The sequence below is a fragment of the Apodemus sylvaticus genome, chromosome 15 (genome assembly GCF_947179515.1).
Source record: "Apodemus sylvaticus chromosome 15, mApoSyl1.1, whole genome shotgun sequence".
Classification (NCBI taxonomy): Eukaryota; Metazoa; Chordata; class Mammalia; order Rodentia; family Muridae; genus Apodemus; species Apodemus sylvaticus.
The window spans coordinates 68,684,666-68,705,030 of NC_067486.1; the positions used below are offsets into that span (position 1 = coordinate 68,684,666).

Sequence of the window (20,365 nt, forward strand, 5' to 3'; positions counted from 1 at the left end):
GCACAAGTCTATTATTGTTTTGCTGGTCCAGGCTGAGCCCACAACGTCAGAATGCTGTGCCCTCTTGGTCCCTACTACCACCTGTGCTAAAATATCACAGGACACGCTGGAGTGCCAAGCTGGGCCGGAGAGAAAGCCCGTCAGCTGCAGATATGCTCCGTCCCTCCCCGCCCTCCTTGCCTTTCCTCAAGAGAACTCCTCTCTCTGGTGGTGGCTGGATTGGCCAGGCACAACCGGTGAGGCCCTGGGGATTTACAGGAAGGTTGTCATCACTGCCTGGGGGCCAGGTGAGGAAGGGCTCCATCAGTGACGCCAGTAAGAAGAGTGGAGTGTTTGGGAAGAATTAGAAGTATTTGGCGACTGAAAAGTTGGGACATGACAAAAGCACCCGTGATGAAGTTGAGTGCCTGGAAGAGCATCTGTGGATGAGGCCATGGCTAGCCTCAGAGGGAGAAAGGCTGAATTAGCGTCAGGTAAAGCCAACCCAACCCAAGCATAAATGTTCAGCGAAATGGAGCTATCCTCAGAAAGCTGTCTTAAATACCACTAGGGAAGTAGGTATTTTTAATTAAACGACTCACAAGATTTAGAAAATCTTTTTGTAGAGACTCCCACTGTGGGACATATGGAGCGTTTGAGCGCACGGCTGTGGCTGCTCCATCTGGGAGGCAGGCGAGCCTAATTTTAGACAGCCAAAGAGAGCGTCTGAGATTAGATCACTCGTCCTCCCTAGAGAAAGTTCCCATGCTCACTCATCAGCAACTTCCCATGGCGCTTGTTCCGTGTAGACGTCCACGTAGTTTACATCAAGGAAGGACTGTAATTAATTGTACAAGGTACTGGATCTCTGAGCTGCTGTTCATGCTCCATATGGTTCTTTAAAAACCACTCACAGTTCAAACAAAACCTATTACTAACCATTGACTGCTTGGTTAGTCGGTTGGCAGAGGTAAGTATAAGTGAAAATGTCTGTGCTGGGTAAATGCTGACTCCTAAGGGTTAGTCCAGAGCCAAACTGACCAACTTAAACCAAAAGCAGAGGACATGGCCGAGGACCCCGTGCCGTCTGCAAACGGTTGTTAGACTCTGGAGCCAGCTGATGAAAGGGTCCTTAAATACACGGCAGTTGAGTCCTATTGCTGTAAATCATGCAGCGGAATATGTAAAACCCACAGGGTGACTACCCAAAGAAACCAGGCAACTAATATAGATGAGAAACAAGCTATAATTGGCATTTTTTGAACTCTAAAAAGTTTACAAAAACAAACTTCTTGAAAAAACAAAAACAACAAAACAGACCGGTCTCTCAGGAATGGTTTGTTGTTTGTTACTTTGATCACAGCCATCTTTTGGCATCTTTGGGAATTAGCTTCTGGATCCCTGTGGGGTACCAAAACAGGGAGGAGAGCTGGGTGTTCTGAGTCACCCAGGTGCCCTGAGCGCGCGGAAAACTGGGCAGGTGTTCTACGCAAACACAGCATCATTTTCTTGGGACTTGGGCACCCACAGATTTTCCTGTGTCTTGGATCACTCCTCTCCTCAGATACCGAGACAGGAAATAGCAAAAGGGAAAACTGGCTCTCATAGTCGTATTTGTGACAGCCATGGTGTGACTTCCTAAAGGTGCATGCTTGGGTGTTGTGAGCAGGAGTGTGTCTGAATGTGTGTGGAAACATGTTGCTGTGGAGGAGGTCAGAAGAGGATGTTGGGAATTTCCTGCATCCAGGCAGGGTGTTAGTTGAGCCAGAGCTAGCCTTGCCCTCACCCGCCTCTAGCCCTTCCCCAGTCCTCTGCTGACCATTACTATTGCTTTATAGACACTAGGAAAACCGGAGTGAAACTCCACCATATTGGTACCTTCTCCACAAGGTTTCAGTGATATCAAGTCACCTGACCACCCACTCTGCTCAGCAGACAATATGCTTTGTCAGCTGTCAGGTAACAATCCTCCAAGGAAGAACCGAGATCAACTGATGTGCAACCCACAAGGGAACCAATGAGGCAGAAGGAATGTTGACAGTTTCAGTGTTTTCTGCTCTCCTGTCTAGGCCTTATTGGTTCTAGCACCAACAATTCTGGAGAGCTTGTTAGAAACGTGGTTAGGAAACTGCAGATGTGAAAGCCAGCGGTCTTCCAGGTCTGTATTACAGGCTGAGTTAGAGCAGACAACTACAGCATCTCTGACCAAAGATATTCTTAGATGAGGGAAAATGATCAATAGGGCTGAAAAAATGTAAATAATCTAACATATCTCAGATCCTCCACGGGCGCTGGGCAGTGGACAGCACTGTGGTAACCATGCACAAGTGCACGGGAGTGAAGAACGGAAACACGTCCAGCAAGAGTCTGACTGCGTTGTGGACACAAGCCGAGCCCTTGGAACAACCTGCAGGGCGTCCAGGTTCCATCTCAGCTCCACACACGCAGCACCACTGACTCTAGGTTTCAGATCTCACCTAGAGTGAGAAACTTTTTTTCTTTCAGGGAAAGGAACAAAGTATATTCTGACCTAGCACACCTCAAGGCTTATCAGTCCTTAAAGTCTCTCCATCTTAGTACCAAGAAAGCAGCAGGCTTGTGTCGCTGCCATCCAAAGCCAGCTACATCAGCCGGTCCCCTTCACGCTGCATGACAACGACGACGCTCCTGAGGGGAGAGGTGCTGTCCATGACGGCAGACCACACAACTGTCAGTCCTAATCTGGGCCAGGAAAGTGACCGCTATGAATCTTTTCTCAACAGAGAAAACTTTAATGAACGTCTTGGCATTTACTACTCTTCTTTCTGAGGACAGGACAACCTTCCACAGGAGCAGAAGGAACCAGCACGGTAATAAGCCCGCTGCCAGCTCGAAGCCAGCAGAACTCTGTGTGACGACATAGGATTTCTAAGCTTCTATTCGTGACACGAAACATTACTAACGGTGGAGTCTTAGGAGGTTGTTGGCCCCTAATAGTTCAGAAAATAAATTTTCTTAGTATTAAATCCCCCCAACAGCCATCCTAGGAGTTAAATATTCCAGCCTTCAGCGGGGGCTTGAGGTCTGCTTCTCCTGTTTACACAGGAGTCTGAGGCAGCTGCAGACCCAAGTGAACAGACACACGGAGCCGATGTGTCACATCTTAAGTCATTTCGCCTCAGTGTAAGGATGGTATGAAACAGATCCAAACACGGAGTATTTAGGAATGTACGAACTCCCAGGCAAAAGAACACACCTGTAATGAAGTCTCCAGTGTGTCTGAAGACTCCTCATCCCTGCTGTCACAGTGCGGCCATGGGAGCTACTTATCCTGGTCACTGCGGAAGTCCAGGTGTGGGAATCTGTACAGACACCAGCTTACAGTTTATACCAGTGTGCCTCACTGAATAGGGGCTAAACAACAAGGCGGCACACAATTACCAGAAAAAGACTTTCCGGCCACATCATGTAAGGTAATTCCATTTTATGCCTTAGGGTGGGGGTAGTGAGGCTTGGCTCTTTCTTCAAAATTGTTGTAAAATTCTAACATGAATATGGTAATTAGTAATTACATTATTAATACTCATGCAAAAATCTAGAAAACACCATAGATATATTTTCTTTAAAAAAATCACTTAAAAAAGACATTTGGAAAGAAATCTAAGACAACTTTTAGTAAGTGAATTCCGCGCCTTTCTGGTTTCCTCATACTCAGAGGGCAGCACCTGCCACATATTGGATCAGCTGTGCCGGGTCTCACTTCTGTGGGTGGTTTACAGAGCTCTTAACATCTTTCATTTTTCTTCCTGAGTTTATGTTTTCTTATTTATTTTTATTTTTTTATTTTTATTTTTTAGCAATTTACTGCATCTAGTCTAAAAACTACATATATTGATCATGTCTTTAAAGCTAACTTGTTAAGTGATGTGGTGAACCATCCCAAGAAATGACAGCTTATTAAAAAAAGAAACCTCCAAAATTCAAGACGCGTTTACCATATGGATTTTACAATGAAGTTTATTAGCTGTCCTCTTCTTTCTCATAACTGGAATGGATACTTCTTTACAACCCAGTACTCATTTAGGAAATTTTAAAGAGTTGCCAATAACCAATAAACAATTCCAAAGAGCAATGGGAAGCCAAATGGTATTAATAACGGCCTAGAGAACCGGACTTCTGCAGCATCCTGCCTCTCACCAACAGTTCTAACGCCGGTTACTGTCAGACCTGGGTAATTCTACTTCAGTGCAGCTATGCAAGATGAATTGTCTGGGGGAATCTCAAAAATGGAGTTTGTCTATTAATAAGATGAGGAGCACTAGGAGGAAAGGCAGAGGACCAAAATCAAAGTCCATGACAAGAACACAACGCTGACAGAAAACCTAGGAACCTTCTGGAACTTCTGTGGGAAGAGGAGAACAGGCCTGACGTCGCCTCACAATCTCCCTAGAGGCTTCTCCTCACCGCCACCACACGCTTGTCTTAAGTTCACATGATTAAGGACGATAAGTCTCATCAAGTAATATTTAATTTAAAAACCAAACAAAAAGTTAGAAGTAGGTGGCAAAAGAAAAATATATTTTAAATATATATATATGTTTGTGTGTGCAACTATGTAAAGAAAATAATTCCCATAGTTACAGAGTTTAGTTAAAGAAAGTTTTATATATATTTATATATATTTTATTATAACAAAATAGGCAGTTATTGTGGGTAAAATAGTCATTGAAATCTGACCCCTCGCTAAGCATACATTAATTTTAGGCTGTGAATTGGACTCCTTCCCATTGCCATGACTGCTACATGTCCAAATGCTTCCTTGTCTGCAGTTCTGTGTAAGGTGAGTTCTCTGCGCCTGATAGACCCGTGACCACAGTGTACGGACACTGCTGAGAGTCGCTGGCCACCCACCATGCTGTGCCGCACAGCCCACTGGCGAGTGCTCCAGGGAGGACACTCACAGGGAAGACCTGCCATCAGTAATGAACGGCCCTCCTGACATCATGAGTTAACTCAGACATTGATTTTGAAATAAGCCCCTATTTTTCCTACTGTTTTTAATGAAATAATTACTTTAATGCAGAAGTCAATTGAGGAAAGAACTTGAGGGCTGATACACGGGCCATCCATGCTATTAGAGCTAAGCGTGCACAGGTGCTCAAGGTCCACTGAATCACTGATTAAAACCACTTTTCTTTCATTTGTACTGAAACTGGAAAAGAATGTATATAAAGCTTTTCTGAAAATCTCTTAAAGTTAACTTTCCCTTAAACATTAAGGAATTTTACAATTTTGCATCTCCCCAAACCCTAGATAGCTGGTCAGGCCATTCAACTTTAGTTTTGAAAAGCGGCCAGAAACCAATAGTAACACAGAATAGTACAGATGACACAACATGAAGGGACACAGATGTCAAACAGGCACGGCTGCCGACCATGAGGAGGGGCTCTGCATCAGTGTAGAGGGACACTGAACACGCACTCCGGAGCAGGTAAGAGATGAGACCACAGAAAAGACAAAGAGCGGCGTCCGTCCGTCTGTCCGTCCGTCTTCATAACTTTTCTTTTGCTGGGACCCAGATGTAAGGACCAGACTGCTCCTCGATGATCTGTTTCACTTGGTTGTAAATGTCCTCCAGCGTGTCTCCCTGAACAATGGCTGCAACAGAGAAGACAAGCATCCCCATTAGTCAGCTTCCTTTGCCATCGGCATTTCTGGTGAGATGGGAGACACACAGTGCTACTTGTGTCCAACAGCTGTCATTGTCAGCTGTCCTATCTGTGCAGCACGCAGCAATGGCCCACAGTGAGACACACGTCGCCTCTCTCCTTTGTTCAGTGTGCTGACCATCCGAGCTTCCTTGCCCGCCGGCTCTTCTGATGGTGCTGGGGACTGAGCAGCCTAACTGTATGTTTATGTCTTATTTATGCCCCTCAGTTGTTAGCTTTATTATTTTAATACAAAATATTTACTCCCTTGACTTTTGTGGGAACTACAGAGTTCCCACCAAGCTTCTATAGTGGTGGCAGGGTAGGCTCTGAGGAGAGACAATCGATTCCGCACTCTGCTGAAGTATTTAGTGTGCCATGTAGATGGAGAAACACAATCTGCATCTTAGTGTTAGAAACTGTCAAAACCAACATTAGAAAGCTCATTTCCTGCCTGAAATAATGTGTAAATAAAAAATAACACAGTCTGTGTCATGATGCATAAATGAAGATTAAATGGAATGAAAATGTTAAGACATGTTAAAAAATTTTAAGACGTGATATCCATGGACTTTTACAAACTATTGAAAGTTCACATTTTGAGCTACATATAGGCATGCTTTGATAACTGCAACGCCGGTTCCTGTGGCTGGGTCACAGTATGTAACAGGGCAGGCAGGCCCGCAGTGGCCCGCAGTGAATTATCTGAGGAACGGCGGCTGCTGAAGTGCACTGGGAAACTTACCACAGAAGCAAGTCATGTTCTCCTGGGCTAGAGGAGTGGAGGTCAAGTCTGAGATACCTCAGCCATTACTGTTACAAGCAGCACCACTAGATGGCTTTCCAGAGCAGTGCTGTAAGCACTGCACGACACAGATCAGTGTGACTTCTCTGACATGCCTGCCCCAAACTAACCCAAATCTAAGGGAGCTGGCCTTCATTCTTAAAGAACCAAGCCAAGGGAAGTAACTGGGCATGGCGGCGCATGCCTTTAATCTCAGCACTTGGGAAGCAGAAGCAGGAGGATCTCTGTAAGTTGGAAGTCAGCCTGGTCTCCAGAGTTCCAGGACAGCCAGGGCTAAACAGAGAAACCTTCTCTGGACACCCACCATGCTCCCTCTCCCCCAAAGTCAAGGTTGCCAATGACTGAGAGCAAGGCTCAACGCATGGCTCCAGATCAGGGACATGACCCGTGCGACATGTGTGCCTGGACTGGATCCTGCCAGCATTTTTTTTTTCTTTTTTGTCATCTAACAAGTGGCACTCTAATAAGTGCCACTCCTGGGGAAAGCCTGTATGGAAGGGTGACATTCCCCATGCTCCACTTCCTGCGTTTGATCAGCAGCACCCCCACCACGGGGAGGGTGTGAACAAACACTCAATATCCTCTTTAAAGGAATTTTTGAAATATAGAAATATTTAGAAGTAAAAGGCATCTATTTGTAACTCATTCTCAGATGTTTTAGAGGTAAATGTTAACACTGGAAAATCTGGGTAAAAGGCACGCCTCCTACCCCACACAAGGTTTCTCTGTGTAGTCCTGGCTGCCTGACACACACTCTAGACCAGGCTGGCCTTGAATTCAGAGCTCTGCCTGCCTCTGCCTCCCTAGTACTGGGATTAAAGGTGTGCGCCATTCCATTCTACATTAATATTCTTATGGTTTCCTTCTAAGTGTGAAATAAAAAGTTAAAAAAAAAAGATGCTCCTCCTTTCAGCACATGGCTGATGACAGCAGGGCACTTATTGGAACTCATGTGATCATTATTTTAAATGAGGTCAGGCATAGTGTGTATACATGGTCCCAGCTACTCAGGTAGCAAATGTAGAGGGATCACTTGAGTCCAGTAGTCCAGGGCCAACTTGGCACACAGAGCCTATCGTTTCTAAGCAAGCCTAAGCTGTTGTTACAGTGGTGGGCTGTTGTTGTCAGAATGAGGCTGTTGGTCACTTAGTCTCCAGCCTTCTGTGTGCTTGTCACCCTCTGTAGGTCACCCAGTCTACAGAAAACACAGCGAGAGGTCTAAGTCAACAATCTCACTTCTGGGTATAGATCCAAATGGAAAGTGTGTCAGTGAAACAGCTACAATTCTCTGTTAACCTCATTATTCACAGTGGACAAAGCAATGAAAATCACCTAAATGCTTGCCAACAAAGAAAATAAGGGGTATTTAAATATCTATAATGAGAACATTCTCCATGCATAAGAAGAGGGAATCCGGTCATTTCTGACAACATGAATGAATATACAAGACCTTAAGCTACATTAAACCACACATATAAAAATAAATCTGACATGGCTTTATTTCCCTGTAGAATCTAAACTGAACTCAGAGAGGCAGGGAGCACAGTGACAGTTCCCAGAGATAAGGGGAGATTAAGGGAGGGGTGTAGAACAGGATAAAAAAATGGTGGTCAAAGGGCAGACATTTCCTTTTTAGGAGGAAATGTACTATGGTCACAGCTCAGTGACAATCCTTGCCTAGTTTGTGCAAAGTCCCAGTACTGGAAAACCCAAGATCCTAGAAGAACAATTCCTGGGCATCTAATGTACAGATGGTAATGACATTAACAAAAGTAGATGTCAAGTGACCTCATCAATAGACATACACAGCCACACAGCAGGTAGGACCTGTGGCCATAGATGTACTAATTACTATGACCACAGTAATCAACTCCCAGTACACATATCCCACTATGCACCCTGAATGCCTAGGGAATCTGTCAGTTCTATCTTAGCAAGCCTGGGAAGAAGGAAGAATTTATAAAGGGTAAGAGAAGGTCCGAGCCCTCAATGAAGCAGTGAAATCAAACCTACTTCTCTCTGGTCAGAATTATTCCCATGCACACAACCCTAGGTACACTGCATTCTAAGATTCCCCATTACCAGCCAGGCTAACCTTTGAGCTTCCCACAGGACAAAAGCACAGATCTTACACGTTTATTTTAGCAACAACAGGACTAGCAGATGTGGACACAGCACGGTGCGGCCAGCAGGCCCCGTCCCAGGCTCCCACCTGTGAAATGCTCAGTGAACTCCTGCTCCAGCTTCATGGCTCGCTCAAATGTTTTTCTGGCCTGCTCCTCTGTTAGGCGCTTGTTCATTTCCCTATGCAAATAAATTTAGAAATTGCTTGTTACCATATTTTATACTCTTTAGAAAAAGATGACAGAGGACATATAAGGCATAGAATAATGAGTAGTTCAGCTGTGTGAACTATAGCTGTCATTGGGAACAGACGCAGTCATTAGGCCTACTGCCTGACACTCCAGTGACAACAGGACTGTAGCACTTTCTATACAGAGCAACCAATGCATTCATCTGACAGTTTCCCTGTGTACTTCATATTAAGATGTGATTCACAGATCTATATCCCAATTTACAGACCATAAATGGACACATTAAACAACCAATCAGAAAGTAAAGTTTGGGGAAACACTATGAAATGACCTAGTTTCCCCATCAGTGGAGTGGGATGAGAGAGAGGAACAAGGAGGAAGACTTAGATTAAAAGCTTAACTTTCTCTCATGAGGAAACCTTAGCTAGAACTCGGCGGCTATAGGGAAAAAACCTGCAAACACATACGACACAAGAAAGGACATCTGACATGATATTAAAACATATTGTTGCTGGGCAGTGGTGGCGCATGCCTTTAATCCCAGCACTTGGGAGGCGGAGGCGGAGGCGGAGGCGGAGGCGGAGGCGGAGGCGGAGGCGGAGGCGGAGGCGGAGGCGGAGGCGGAGGCGGAGGCGGAGGCGGAGGCAGAGGCAGAGGCAGAGGCAGAGGCAGGTCTGAGTTTCTGAGTTTGAGGCCAGCCTGGTCTACAGAGTGAGTTCCAGGACAGCCAGAGCTACACAGAGAAACCCGGTCTCAAAAAAACAAAACAACCCCTTTCCCCCGCCCCTTCCCCCGGGCAAAAATGTTGGCTAAATGCCATACCCTCAATGGGGATGCTTTAATTCATCAATTACTTTTATAATATATGACACCATACATATGACATTTATTTCACAATAATCTCGGTGTGTGTGGACAGAAGCAAGACATTCTGCAGGGCTATGGCACAGTGCCTTCCTTCTCGGTCCTCAGGGTTCCCTGAGCTTGGCTTGCAGGTGGTCTAAGTGTCAATGAACTGCTTTTGGTAATCTGAGAACACTTTCGTTTCCTTTTACATTTTTTATTACTATTCTGTATATGCATGGTATGTGGGTAAATACACCACAGTGTTCACGTGGAACACAGGAGAACTTTGTGGAGTTGCTTCTCTCTCCCCTCCTTCTCATGGGCGGGGATCAAGAGCACATCAGCAGGCTTACACAGCGGGCTCCTTCCCTCATCCTCACTGGGTATAGGGTGCTGGCCTTGCAGGCTTTAGTTCTTCAGTGCTTTTTCATGTAGCATTCATGCCTCTGACCGGCTAAGTTTCTGATGAGGATTGCTTACTGGACGATCTCTTGTACATGATGGATGAGTCGTTTGTCATGCTGTGTACAACACTGTCTCCCGACAGTTTGGCTGCAACATGCCTCAGGCAGGGCCCCTCCATCTCTCATGCTTGGACTTGACTCTGTATCTTGGATATTTATGACTTTTAAATAAAACCTGGGAAGTTTCTTCAAATAATCTGTCCCTGCTCACATTTTGAAATGCATAACAGATGTTGACCTACTCAATGCCAGCTCCCAGTTCCTTGAAAGCTGTTAACTTTTCTCCAATGTTCCTCAGATATGATAATTTCCATTGTCCTATCTTTAGGTCTAATGAGTCTTCAGCCCGTTCAAAGTTCAAATTTGTCTCTAAATCTCCCTACTAAATTTATCTCAGTAACTGTTTTCACATCCAGAAATAGAAAAAAAAATTGTTTTTAATTATGTATTTTTGAGTTGTGGTGTGGGTATGTGCACTTGAGTGCAGTGTGCAGGAAGGCCAGAAGAGGGCGTGGGTCCCCTAGAACCTGACTTGGATGCTCTCTTAAGATTAGTCTGTGCTCTTAGGGGCGAGCCATTGCTAGCCTCCCAGAACTTTGAGTTTTCTCTTTATTGATAATTCCAACTTGTTCAGATATACTTTTTCTTGAGATGGACCTTGTCTTTAAGTTTTTTTTTTTTTGTTTTTTTTTTAATATATCTTCGAGGTGTTATAAACATTATGTAACATAAGGGCAGAAAGGATACTACCAGGCAGGATGAGGGGACAACAGAGGTGAATATGAGCACTGAATATATATATAAAATAAATGCATGAAAATGTTATATGGAAACCTGTTATTTTTCACTTAAAAACAACAAATCATACTAAAGTGGTTTTACAGTCTGTAGTGAGTTTGACATCTGGTTTGTCTCAGGGATTTGATATTTCCTTTGAATGAATCATTCTTTGCTGTTTCTTTGTATACTTTTGTTAAAACTTCACATTGGATTCTTACGATTCAGCAACTCTTAGAGACTATAATTTTTGCTGTGTTATTTAAAACTTAATTATTGCCGGGTGGTGGTGGCGCACACCTTTAATCCCAGCACTTGGGAGGCAGAGGCAGGTGGATTTCTGAGTTCGAGGCCAGCATGGTCTACAGAGTGAGTTCTAGGACAGCCAGGGCTACACAGAGAAACCCTGTCTTGAAACAACAAACCAAAACAAAACAAAAAACAAAAACTTAACTATTTATTGTTGTAGAGCATTTCTGTGCTAAGACAGCTTGATATAAGCTGAAGATTTTACTTAGGTATTTTCTGAGACTGTGTCTTTCCATAGTCACATATGATATACCTATAAATTCCATCCACACATTTGACACTTTCAAATGTCCTGGGCTGGCTAAAAAGTACAAAAGCAAAGTCAAGGAGGTGGGGTAGGCCCGGGGAAAGGCACTGGGGCCTTTAAAACTTCAACAATTACTTTATAAGCACCTTATTATATTTCCAAGCCAGAAATAGCACTAGCCGGCATAGCTGTTGCTGGCAGGCCTTTGTCGTGTCCTTTGCAGCATCTTAGAAATTGTACATAGACTGCTTGCAATGGGGCTAAAACAATGGGAGCTGACATCACGCTGAGAGCTGAAATTAACCTCTTAAACCAACCCTAGGAAGCTGCAAGGCTTCAAAAGACTTCAAAGTTCCAAACTAGACTGAGCAGCTAGCTCTTGCAGTGAAGCCATTGTGTAGTGTGGGGTGGGTACTGTGTGCTCATTATTTGGAGACTCTCCTTGATGCTAAGTCTAGGCCCTTGAAATCCTATACCCTCTGTTTATGCTGGACAAGTGCCCTACTCTAGACCTTTAGTCTACTCATAGATTTTAAAATATTAAATCAGCCTTATATTCTAGGAATAAACTCTGCTTGTGGTCATTATGTAAGATTTTCTTTCCTTTTGTCCTTTTCTAGGTAATGTTTTTGGAGGTGTAACTTTAAAAGTATGGAAGTGGTGTGGCTTACATGTACAGTTTGACATACTGTCATAAGCCTGTGCACCTAGCACTCAGGTCTAACAGAGCAGCACCTGTGCTCTGGGACTCAGTACGCCATCCTCATGGCTAAGTTTCATTTGGTTTTTAAAAGCAATGATCAAACCTGGAATTGTGGAGTGTACTTCTGGGATCTTTCATTCAAATTATATGACTCTCTTATTTGTACATAGTTGAGACTGCTCATGATTATTTTTGCAGAATGTTTCATTGTGAAAATGTCGTTTATATATTCAGCTGGTGGTGGTCATTTAGGTAGTTTCTAGGTGGTAGCACTTTTGAACAGCACTTCTGCTGTCAAGAAAGTAAGCTTAATACAAGCAAACATTTCTGTTGTTCTATGAAGTAGAGTTCAAGGCTGATCATACATTTTGCATGTGTCAATCTTTTGAAGCCACTGTAAAATAACCAATGTAGATTCACCAAGTGACACTTGAAGACTGAGTTGTTTCAGATGCTCTGTATTCCTGTCAAAGATGTGCTGTCCCTTTCCACTTCACCCTTCTGATGCAGTTAGTAACATTATGGCTTTCATACTGCGTGTGCTCTGTCCAAGATCTAATTTCTACGGGGTCACCTGTGTCAACTATAATGACCACTGATGTATACTGATCACCGTTTTCCATTCTGGTGTTAATATGAAAATGCTTAACTTTGTTTCTTGGTCATTCTTAATGTTTTTTGTATTTTCAAAGACCATCTTCCCATTTATCACTGTTCTTTGCTGATTTGATAGTACTTATTTGTCTTCTGGCTTCTTTGAATTTATGGTTGACGTCCAACTTCTCTCCTTGTTTATGCTTTTTTGAAAGCGTCTCTCTCACTCTGTAGTCCCAGCTGGTCTTGGAGTTTCAGCAGGCCTCTTGAGCTCCACAGCCCTAAGATCAGGGGCTTTGCAACACGCCTTACGTTTAGTTTCATGTTTACAGGTTGTGTAACCTCCTTCACCAAAGACATTACATTAAATTTTTCAGCTTTTATATGTAGCTCAAAACATTTTATTAATTTTTCTATGATTCCATTTGTAACATATTCAGAAGTATAATGCTCAGTTTCTAATAAATAAGCATTTGAGTCATATTTTTATTATTAATTTCCAGTTTAAGTTTTGCTGTGGTCAGAGGATATTTGTTTTCAGTTATTTGACAACTATATTCCATGGAGCCTGGATATTGAACTCAGGTCCTCAGGCTTGACGGCAAATGCTGTCATGGAGCTGTCTCACTCACATCTTGTCAGTCAGGGAGCCACCATCCGTTTATCTTTTTAATGGTTACCATAGAGCTGCACTGCCCATTCAATAGTGTGAATCATGGTGATAGGGTGATGAGGATGTTAATGTCACACAAAACTCTCTAGGACAGGTACAAATACTACTGTCTTCATTTTGTAGATGGAGAGAATGAGGACAAATAAGTAACTCAAGGCTGGCTGATCTGCATTTAAAAGGAACAATCTAGATAGACATTTACACTTACATGATATTTTCCATGGATTTGGGTTTAATAAAAATAGATATTGGGTAAAGCTGTGCAATCTGCAACCTCTTTATGGCATTTCCAGACACATCAAGGATACAATGTTTGCCCTAAAATAGAGACAATAAAGAAGACAATTAGCCGGGTGGTGGTGGCGCCTGTAATTCCAGCACTCTGGGAGGCAGAGGCAGGCAGATTTCTGAGTTTGAGGCCAGCCTGGTCTACAAAGTGAGTTTCAGGACAGCCAGGGCTAAACAGAGAAACCCTGTCTCAAGAAAACCAAAAATCCAAAAGAACAAAAGAAAAAAAAGAAGACAATTAAATAGGTGGGCCAAATCTTTTCAATTATACTAAAGGAGTTTCCCACAGGCCACAATCTGAATTTTACTTCATTTAGATCCTTTTTACTTCAAGCAAAACTGTCATTTATTAGTAAATTTCAGAAGGGAAATTAAATGAAGACAATAATTATGAATAATTATTTTTCCATTCTCAAAGTTGAAAGGAATTAAAATACAGGTCTTATATCTCTAGTTTTTATAGATCAACAACTTTTAAGTGGGTGGAGACTTAGCAGCTGAAGTCTTCTTGCAGAGGAGTTGAATTCATAGCCCCATGCTGGAGAGCCACTAGCTCTGGTCATTATGGTTTCAGGGGATCCAACACCCTCTTCTGACTCCAAAGGGCACCTCTACATACTCACATGTACAGACCCCCCATGTTTAATATAAGTTAAAATATACAAATAAATCAAAAGGGCACTAACGAACACATTTCATAGAATGGTATGCCCAGCAGAAGGTAAAAAGACACATGGAGTGTGACACGCCGTTCACTCAGTAAACTTATATAGCCTCCTCACTACCACTGTTCTTTAAAAACTTATTTTATTTATGTGCATGCCTGTGTGTTTTCTCTCTGGAGACCCAAAGATAATCACAGTGTAATTCTAGCTGGTCATCTAATGCTCCTACTGAACAAGCAATAGTTGTGGCTGAAGTTACAATCTAGGACATATTTGATTGATTGACGTGTGACTGCCAACAGCTGGGCGCTCAGCCCCTGTCACTCTAGGTCTTACTGTCTCACTGCTTTTGTGTTGTGTACGCATATATTGAGCATGTGAATGGAGAGGGCAGAGGCCACAGTCCAGTGTTTTTGCTCTCTGCCTTACTTGTTTTTTGAGACAGGGTTTCTCTATGTAGCCTTGGCTGTTCTGGAACTCGCTCTGTAGACCAGGCTGGCATTCAACTCATAGAGACCCATCTCCTGAGTACTGGGATTAAATATGTCTGCCTACCCCAATCCCACTCAACCTTACTCATTCTTAGGATAAGCTTGCTCCCAGATTACTGTTTATGGGGTCTCGCCAATGTCCACCCTACTCAACCTCAACCTGCCTGGCTTTTATGAGTACTGGAGAACAGTCCCCATTGTAACAAAAAGCACTGCACTTCGTCCTGTGAGCCAGCTCTCTCTATCCCTAATCTTGGCAATTCTGCAGTGTACAGACCATTCATTTCATAGGATATGTCTTATTTGTCCGACTCTTGACAATCAGAGAGCAAGTTACACATTTCTCAAATACCTGAAAGGTATCCTGTTATTAGTTCATTTTATCAATACGGTATGTAATATCTATTTTTCTCATTTCTAATGGCAATGTGATTACATTTAAACTTCTGTCAGTTTAAAAGTTCTCCATTGTAAAATTATCTTTGCCTTTTAAACTATTTTCAGGGTAGACACTTTCTTGGAATGTAAATAATTTTGTTTCTCACAAAAATCACTTATTAATTGTGATTATTTTAAGATATGATTTTAATCATCTCTTAATGCTCTTGTCTGAAATAATTATTATCATGAGGTTTTTCAAGGAAGATTTCCCACCTCTGTCACAGCTTGGCTTTGATCGTGACAGACAGTGCATGGAAGCAAGGCTCCCCCCCAGCTCCCCCTCCTGCGCTAGCTTTCTCCCGCCTCCGTGGACGACTTACCTGTTATGTAGACTGTGTTTTATAATCACTAAGTTACTCTGACAATCACATGTTCCACTCCCACTTTCCCTTTGTTAGTAACTAGTCTTATCAGGTTCTGATCAGTTCTGTGTTTATACACAACCGAGTAGATGTGTTTTATTTCTCCTTTTAAAATACTATGTCATAGATCCTCTGCATGCTGCAAATCAATTCATAGATACTTCACTGTCATTTATTAATTGTAAAGAACTCAATTCATAGGTATTTCTGATTTTCAATCACTTTGTTTTGGCATTGATAGTTTACAATACCTTACACTCTGATTAAGGCCCCAATGGCAACTCCTTTGCAAATGCATTTTTCATATTACTGGACTCTGTGTTTGGAAAAAAAATCCCTAAAGGTGAACTGCTTGGTGGAGGATGGTAGTTTACCAGCTGCTGTCAACACTTCTTTCTGACCAATGTTTTGCAGGAGTAGAGTTTTTATTTTGATGAACTCCAATCTATTATATTTTCTTCTGTGGATTGTGCATTCAATGTATCTTTGTCTAACTTAGGGTCTTCATTTCTTTTGATAAATTACTTATTTCTATTTTATGTATGAGGGCCTGTATGTATGTATACAGCATGTATGTATGTGCACTATATGTGTGCCTACTGCTCTTGCAGGACAGAAGAAGACATCAGATTCTCTGAAACTAGAGTTATAGGAGGATGTGAGCTGTCAGATGTGCTGGGAACTGAACTCAGGACCTCAGAAGAGCAGCCAGCAAACACTCCTAACTGCTGAGCCATCACGCCGGACTCACCTTATGCGTTGTCTCAGAAGTGTATAGTTTTAGAATTTAGACCTATGACTTTGGTTAGATTTGTAAATAGCATGAACTGAAGCTACTTAATTGTTCTGGCATCACATGTTCAAATGCTATTTATCATTTCACAGAATTTGTTCTTTTCTCCATATGTCCGTGTGTGTAGATCTATTACAGGATTACATTTTTTTTTTCCCCGTGATGAGACAGTCTTGACATGTTGACAGGATTGTCCTTCATCTCTTGGGTTCAAGCGAGCCTCTTGTCTTACCCCTGAGTAGCTGAAACTGAGCATGTACCACCAATCTAGGCTCATTTCAAAATACTGCAGTGTGTAGCCCCTTCATCGAAATGACTTTTTCTATACTGAGATGATGTTGCTGCTGCTGCTGTTGTGATTATAATTATGATTATGATTATTATAGTATCAACATTAAGTAGTATAAGATCTTCAACTTTGCTGTCTTACAAAATTGTCTAGCTATCTGTGATGGTTTTAAATGTCATTGCCAAAACTTGGAATTAGCTGAAGAAGGAAATCAGGAAGGCCCGTGGGCAGGCTATGGAGGGGATTGTCTGGACTGTTAAATGAGGCGAAAAGCATCGTCTTAAATGCGGGTGGCACAGTTTTACAGACTGGGCCCTGACTGTATGAGAGGAAAGAAAGGCAGTAGGAAGCAAAGGACTTGACTGCAGACAAGATGTCATTAGTTGCTTTGAGTTCTTGCCACTCTGAATTCCCATCAATTAAAGGATCATTGGAATTATAAGGTAAATATACCCACAAGATGCTTTGATTAGGACATTTTATCACAATGACAGAAATGAAACTAGAGCACTATCCTAGAATTTTTTACATAGAGTTTATAATTATGATATAAATTTCTAAAAAAAAAAAAAGTCTGTTGAGAGTTCAGGGATGTCTGATATTTAAGTTATATTTGTTGGGACCTTGGTAAAATGTTAAGGTCTATTATCTGTTACCTGACTAGCCTGCCATTATAAGGAAACTTTCTAATGCCAAGATTGATCTCATATTCTGTTATGTTCTGTGCCCTTGGAAACCAATGACGATAAAAGTCAGTAGACCTGTTTTGTATAGTTACCCAAAATAAGCTTGGACCCGAACCAGCCAACCAACAGCATTTTCTGCACCTATGTATAAGCTTTTATGGTGTTTGCCTTTATAAGCTGCCCCTGGGATGAACATCTGTACCAATATAAGAAACTATTTGAAATAAGACTTCCATTTTGATTAGTGGTGGAATGAAGTTTAAGTTCCAGAGAACTTCCTGGGAACTCATTACTTCTCAGAGACACTGGCGGCCTTAGCTAGGACCAGGCCTTAGGGTACCATCCCCTAGTTTACAGATGCACGTGATCATTTCATCTCCAGATTTGACAACCTGTTCTTAGATGAACTTTTCTAAGTTACTGAAAATCTAATATTTACTCAACTACAGCAGTAACGTTATTAAGCTATCAAGGTTATGTCAGCTGTATTATATTTTTCAATACAAATAAAATAAAGTAGCCTTTATTAGAAACCCTATGCTGGGTGGCCTGGTGCTTACCTTCTCTGCCACTGCTCGCACAGACTGAACGCTCGTTCCATACAGATGGTTGTTATACTGGCCAGCTTCAATGAATTTATGCTCCTGGATATCCTTCTCCATCTGTTCTCTTGAAGTCACAAAATGATAATCTCTTCCATCCACCTCATAGTCACGCTTTGGTCTAGTTGTATCTTCAATAAAAAAGAACTTGGGGAAGTGTTTAATATTTAAAAACAGAATAAATACATCTTCTCTTTAATTCATTCCTATGAAAAGGTTTAACACACTTTTAAATATAAAAAAGAAAATAATATTGAAGAAATAATAATAAAACAATCAACTATAGTCTTTAAAGCAGTTACATTTACTTCTACCAAACACAGTGACAGAAAATGTTAAATAGTTTTAATTTGGGTTACTCACGAGGGACACAGGATCCAAATTTGTCAGGAAATTCTGAGATTAAGTCATCATTTACTCTGTCTTTCATAGGTCCTAGTATGATGACTGGTCGGGTATAATTAACTACAAAAATAAATGTATTAAAAAGAATAAACATTTAACAAATATCAGTGTATTTTAGCAGAGAACAAAACCATCCTGAACTATTATGAAGAATTTCATCCTCATTCATTCTTCCTTATCCTTTCTCTATATTATGTTCTCAACTAAGTACTACTTTGTAAACAAATCCTTCTTAAAATCTCGAAAGTCAAGTTATATTTAGCATCTCAGACATTTTAATAGATTGCAAACACTTCATTATAACGAGAAAACAAAGTATGGTGTTGAAGTTAAAAACAAGAATGCAGAGGAATTGAGACAGAAACCACTGGGTGCAGGAAGTGATGCGATGGCCCTGTGATCTAGAAAGATGAGCTAAAAAGCACACAGTGGGTCATGCTGAAGGAGGGAGATCACTGGTAAGAATCAGACCAGTACTGTAGTCAGAGGGATGGAAAGGTAGATATAGTGAGCTTAGGGAGACAATACCAATAAAACCCAAACAACATAAAATGACTTGGTTCTAATATTTTATGGGTTTAATATTCATATAGAAATTTTCTACATATATAGTTAAAAATAGCAAAATTATGATGTAATATTTTTGCATCTAATAGTCTGATTTTACAAACTAAGCATATTTATTTTGTTTTACATTAATCTATTTATTATGATTAATTCTTTTGTGTGTAACATGGTGTGTGTATGTGTGTGTGTGTGTGTAGGTCAAAGGATAATTAGTGGGACTTGAATCTCTCTTTCCACAAGGTCATTTCTGGTAGATGGAGCCATCTCACTATCCCTGAAATACACTTTTTTTTAAAAAAGATATATTTATTTTTATTTATATGAACACACTGTAGCTGTCTTCACACACACACCAGAAGAGGGTGTCAGATTTCATTACAGATGGTTGTGAGCTACCATCTGAATTCAGTCGCTGGAAGAAGAGTCAGTGCTATTAACCACCGAGTCGTCTCTCTAACCCGAAATATGCTTTCTAATAAGGCTATAAAACATCAACAAACGTCACAAACCTTCTTGTTGATTCACTGGCTCATAAGATAAAACATATTCTTCTTGACCACCTATTGGAAAGTTAAAGCAAGGATAAGAAAGTCTGTAAAGATGGCTAATGGCATTGTAACCCTGCTTCACACAACCCATCCACATCCTTACGTGTAAGGTATTATTAGGACTTTCTGAGGAATAAACATGATACACAAAAAGGTTCTTATGTCATAAATATCCAAGGCAAGCCTTAGAACAAAAGGGGAAATTATTAAATCATAAAGGTAAATTTAATATATAAGTCAAATGCACTATTTTTCTTAAGTTAATGTTATTATGTGCTTATTTACATGTAATCAAATCCATTAAAATCTTCATTTCTGGCTGGAGATTTAACTTACTGGCAAGTTGCCCAAGTTTGATATCTAGCACTATGAAAAACAAACAACAACGCTGCCTCCCAGTTGAAAAAAATCAAAGTCAACAAACACCCTTTCATTTGGAATATAGAATATTTAGTATGAATATATACTATGGCTGGATGTGGGGCTGCTTGCCTATAATCCCAGCACTTGAGTCTCAGGCAGGAGGATTGGCATTTTGAGGTTGGCCTGAACCATGTAGTAAGACTCTGCTAAGAAAAAAAAAAGTCAAAAAAAAAAACCCAAAAAACAAAAAACCCAGTAAGTTGCTGAATATACTGTTTTTGTTCCGAATGAATATATTTAGTTAAAGCTATATTTATTTATAATCTTGTTTTGATCACAAAAGTACTTCAGAAGTTAAAGATCTTCAGAAGTTAAAGGAGCTTTGGAAATACTATGAATGAAAAAAAAATCCTATGAACTATATCCGAACACCATGAAAATAACTGAAACTGTACTTTTAACATGT

The 20,365-nt window shown here is 41.3% G+C and overlaps 1 protein-coding gene across 13 annotated transcripts in view; it reads right to left on the reverse strand.

The window, feature by feature from the left end:
• Positions 1-3,957: 3,957 nt before the first annotated feature.
• Positions 3,958-20,365, reverse strand: part of Dlg1 (discs large MAGUK scaffold protein 1) — a 181,161-nt gene continuing 164,753 nt past the window's right edge. For 12 of the 13 annotated variants that reach the window (XM_052159031.1, XM_052159027.1, XM_052159029.1 and 9 more), the window contains 6 exons: positions 19,498-19,548; positions 18,380-18,481; positions 17,975-18,147; positions 13,608-13,717; positions 8,684-8,775; positions 3,958-5,616 (listed from right to left, as the gene is read on the reverse strand). In XM_052159031.1, the coding sequence (XP_052014991.1) occupies positions 5,510-5,616; positions 8,684-8,775; positions 13,608-13,717; positions 17,975-18,147; positions 18,380-18,481; positions 19,498-19,548 (635 nt within the window). In that variant the 3' untranslated portion in view covers positions 3,958-5,509. Of the gene's footprint in view, positions 5,617-8,683; positions 8,776-13,607; positions 13,718-17,974; positions 18,164-18,379; positions 18,482-19,497; positions 19,549-20,365 lie in introns of those variants that run through there. The other variant, XM_052159036.1, reaches the window with a different exon arrangement.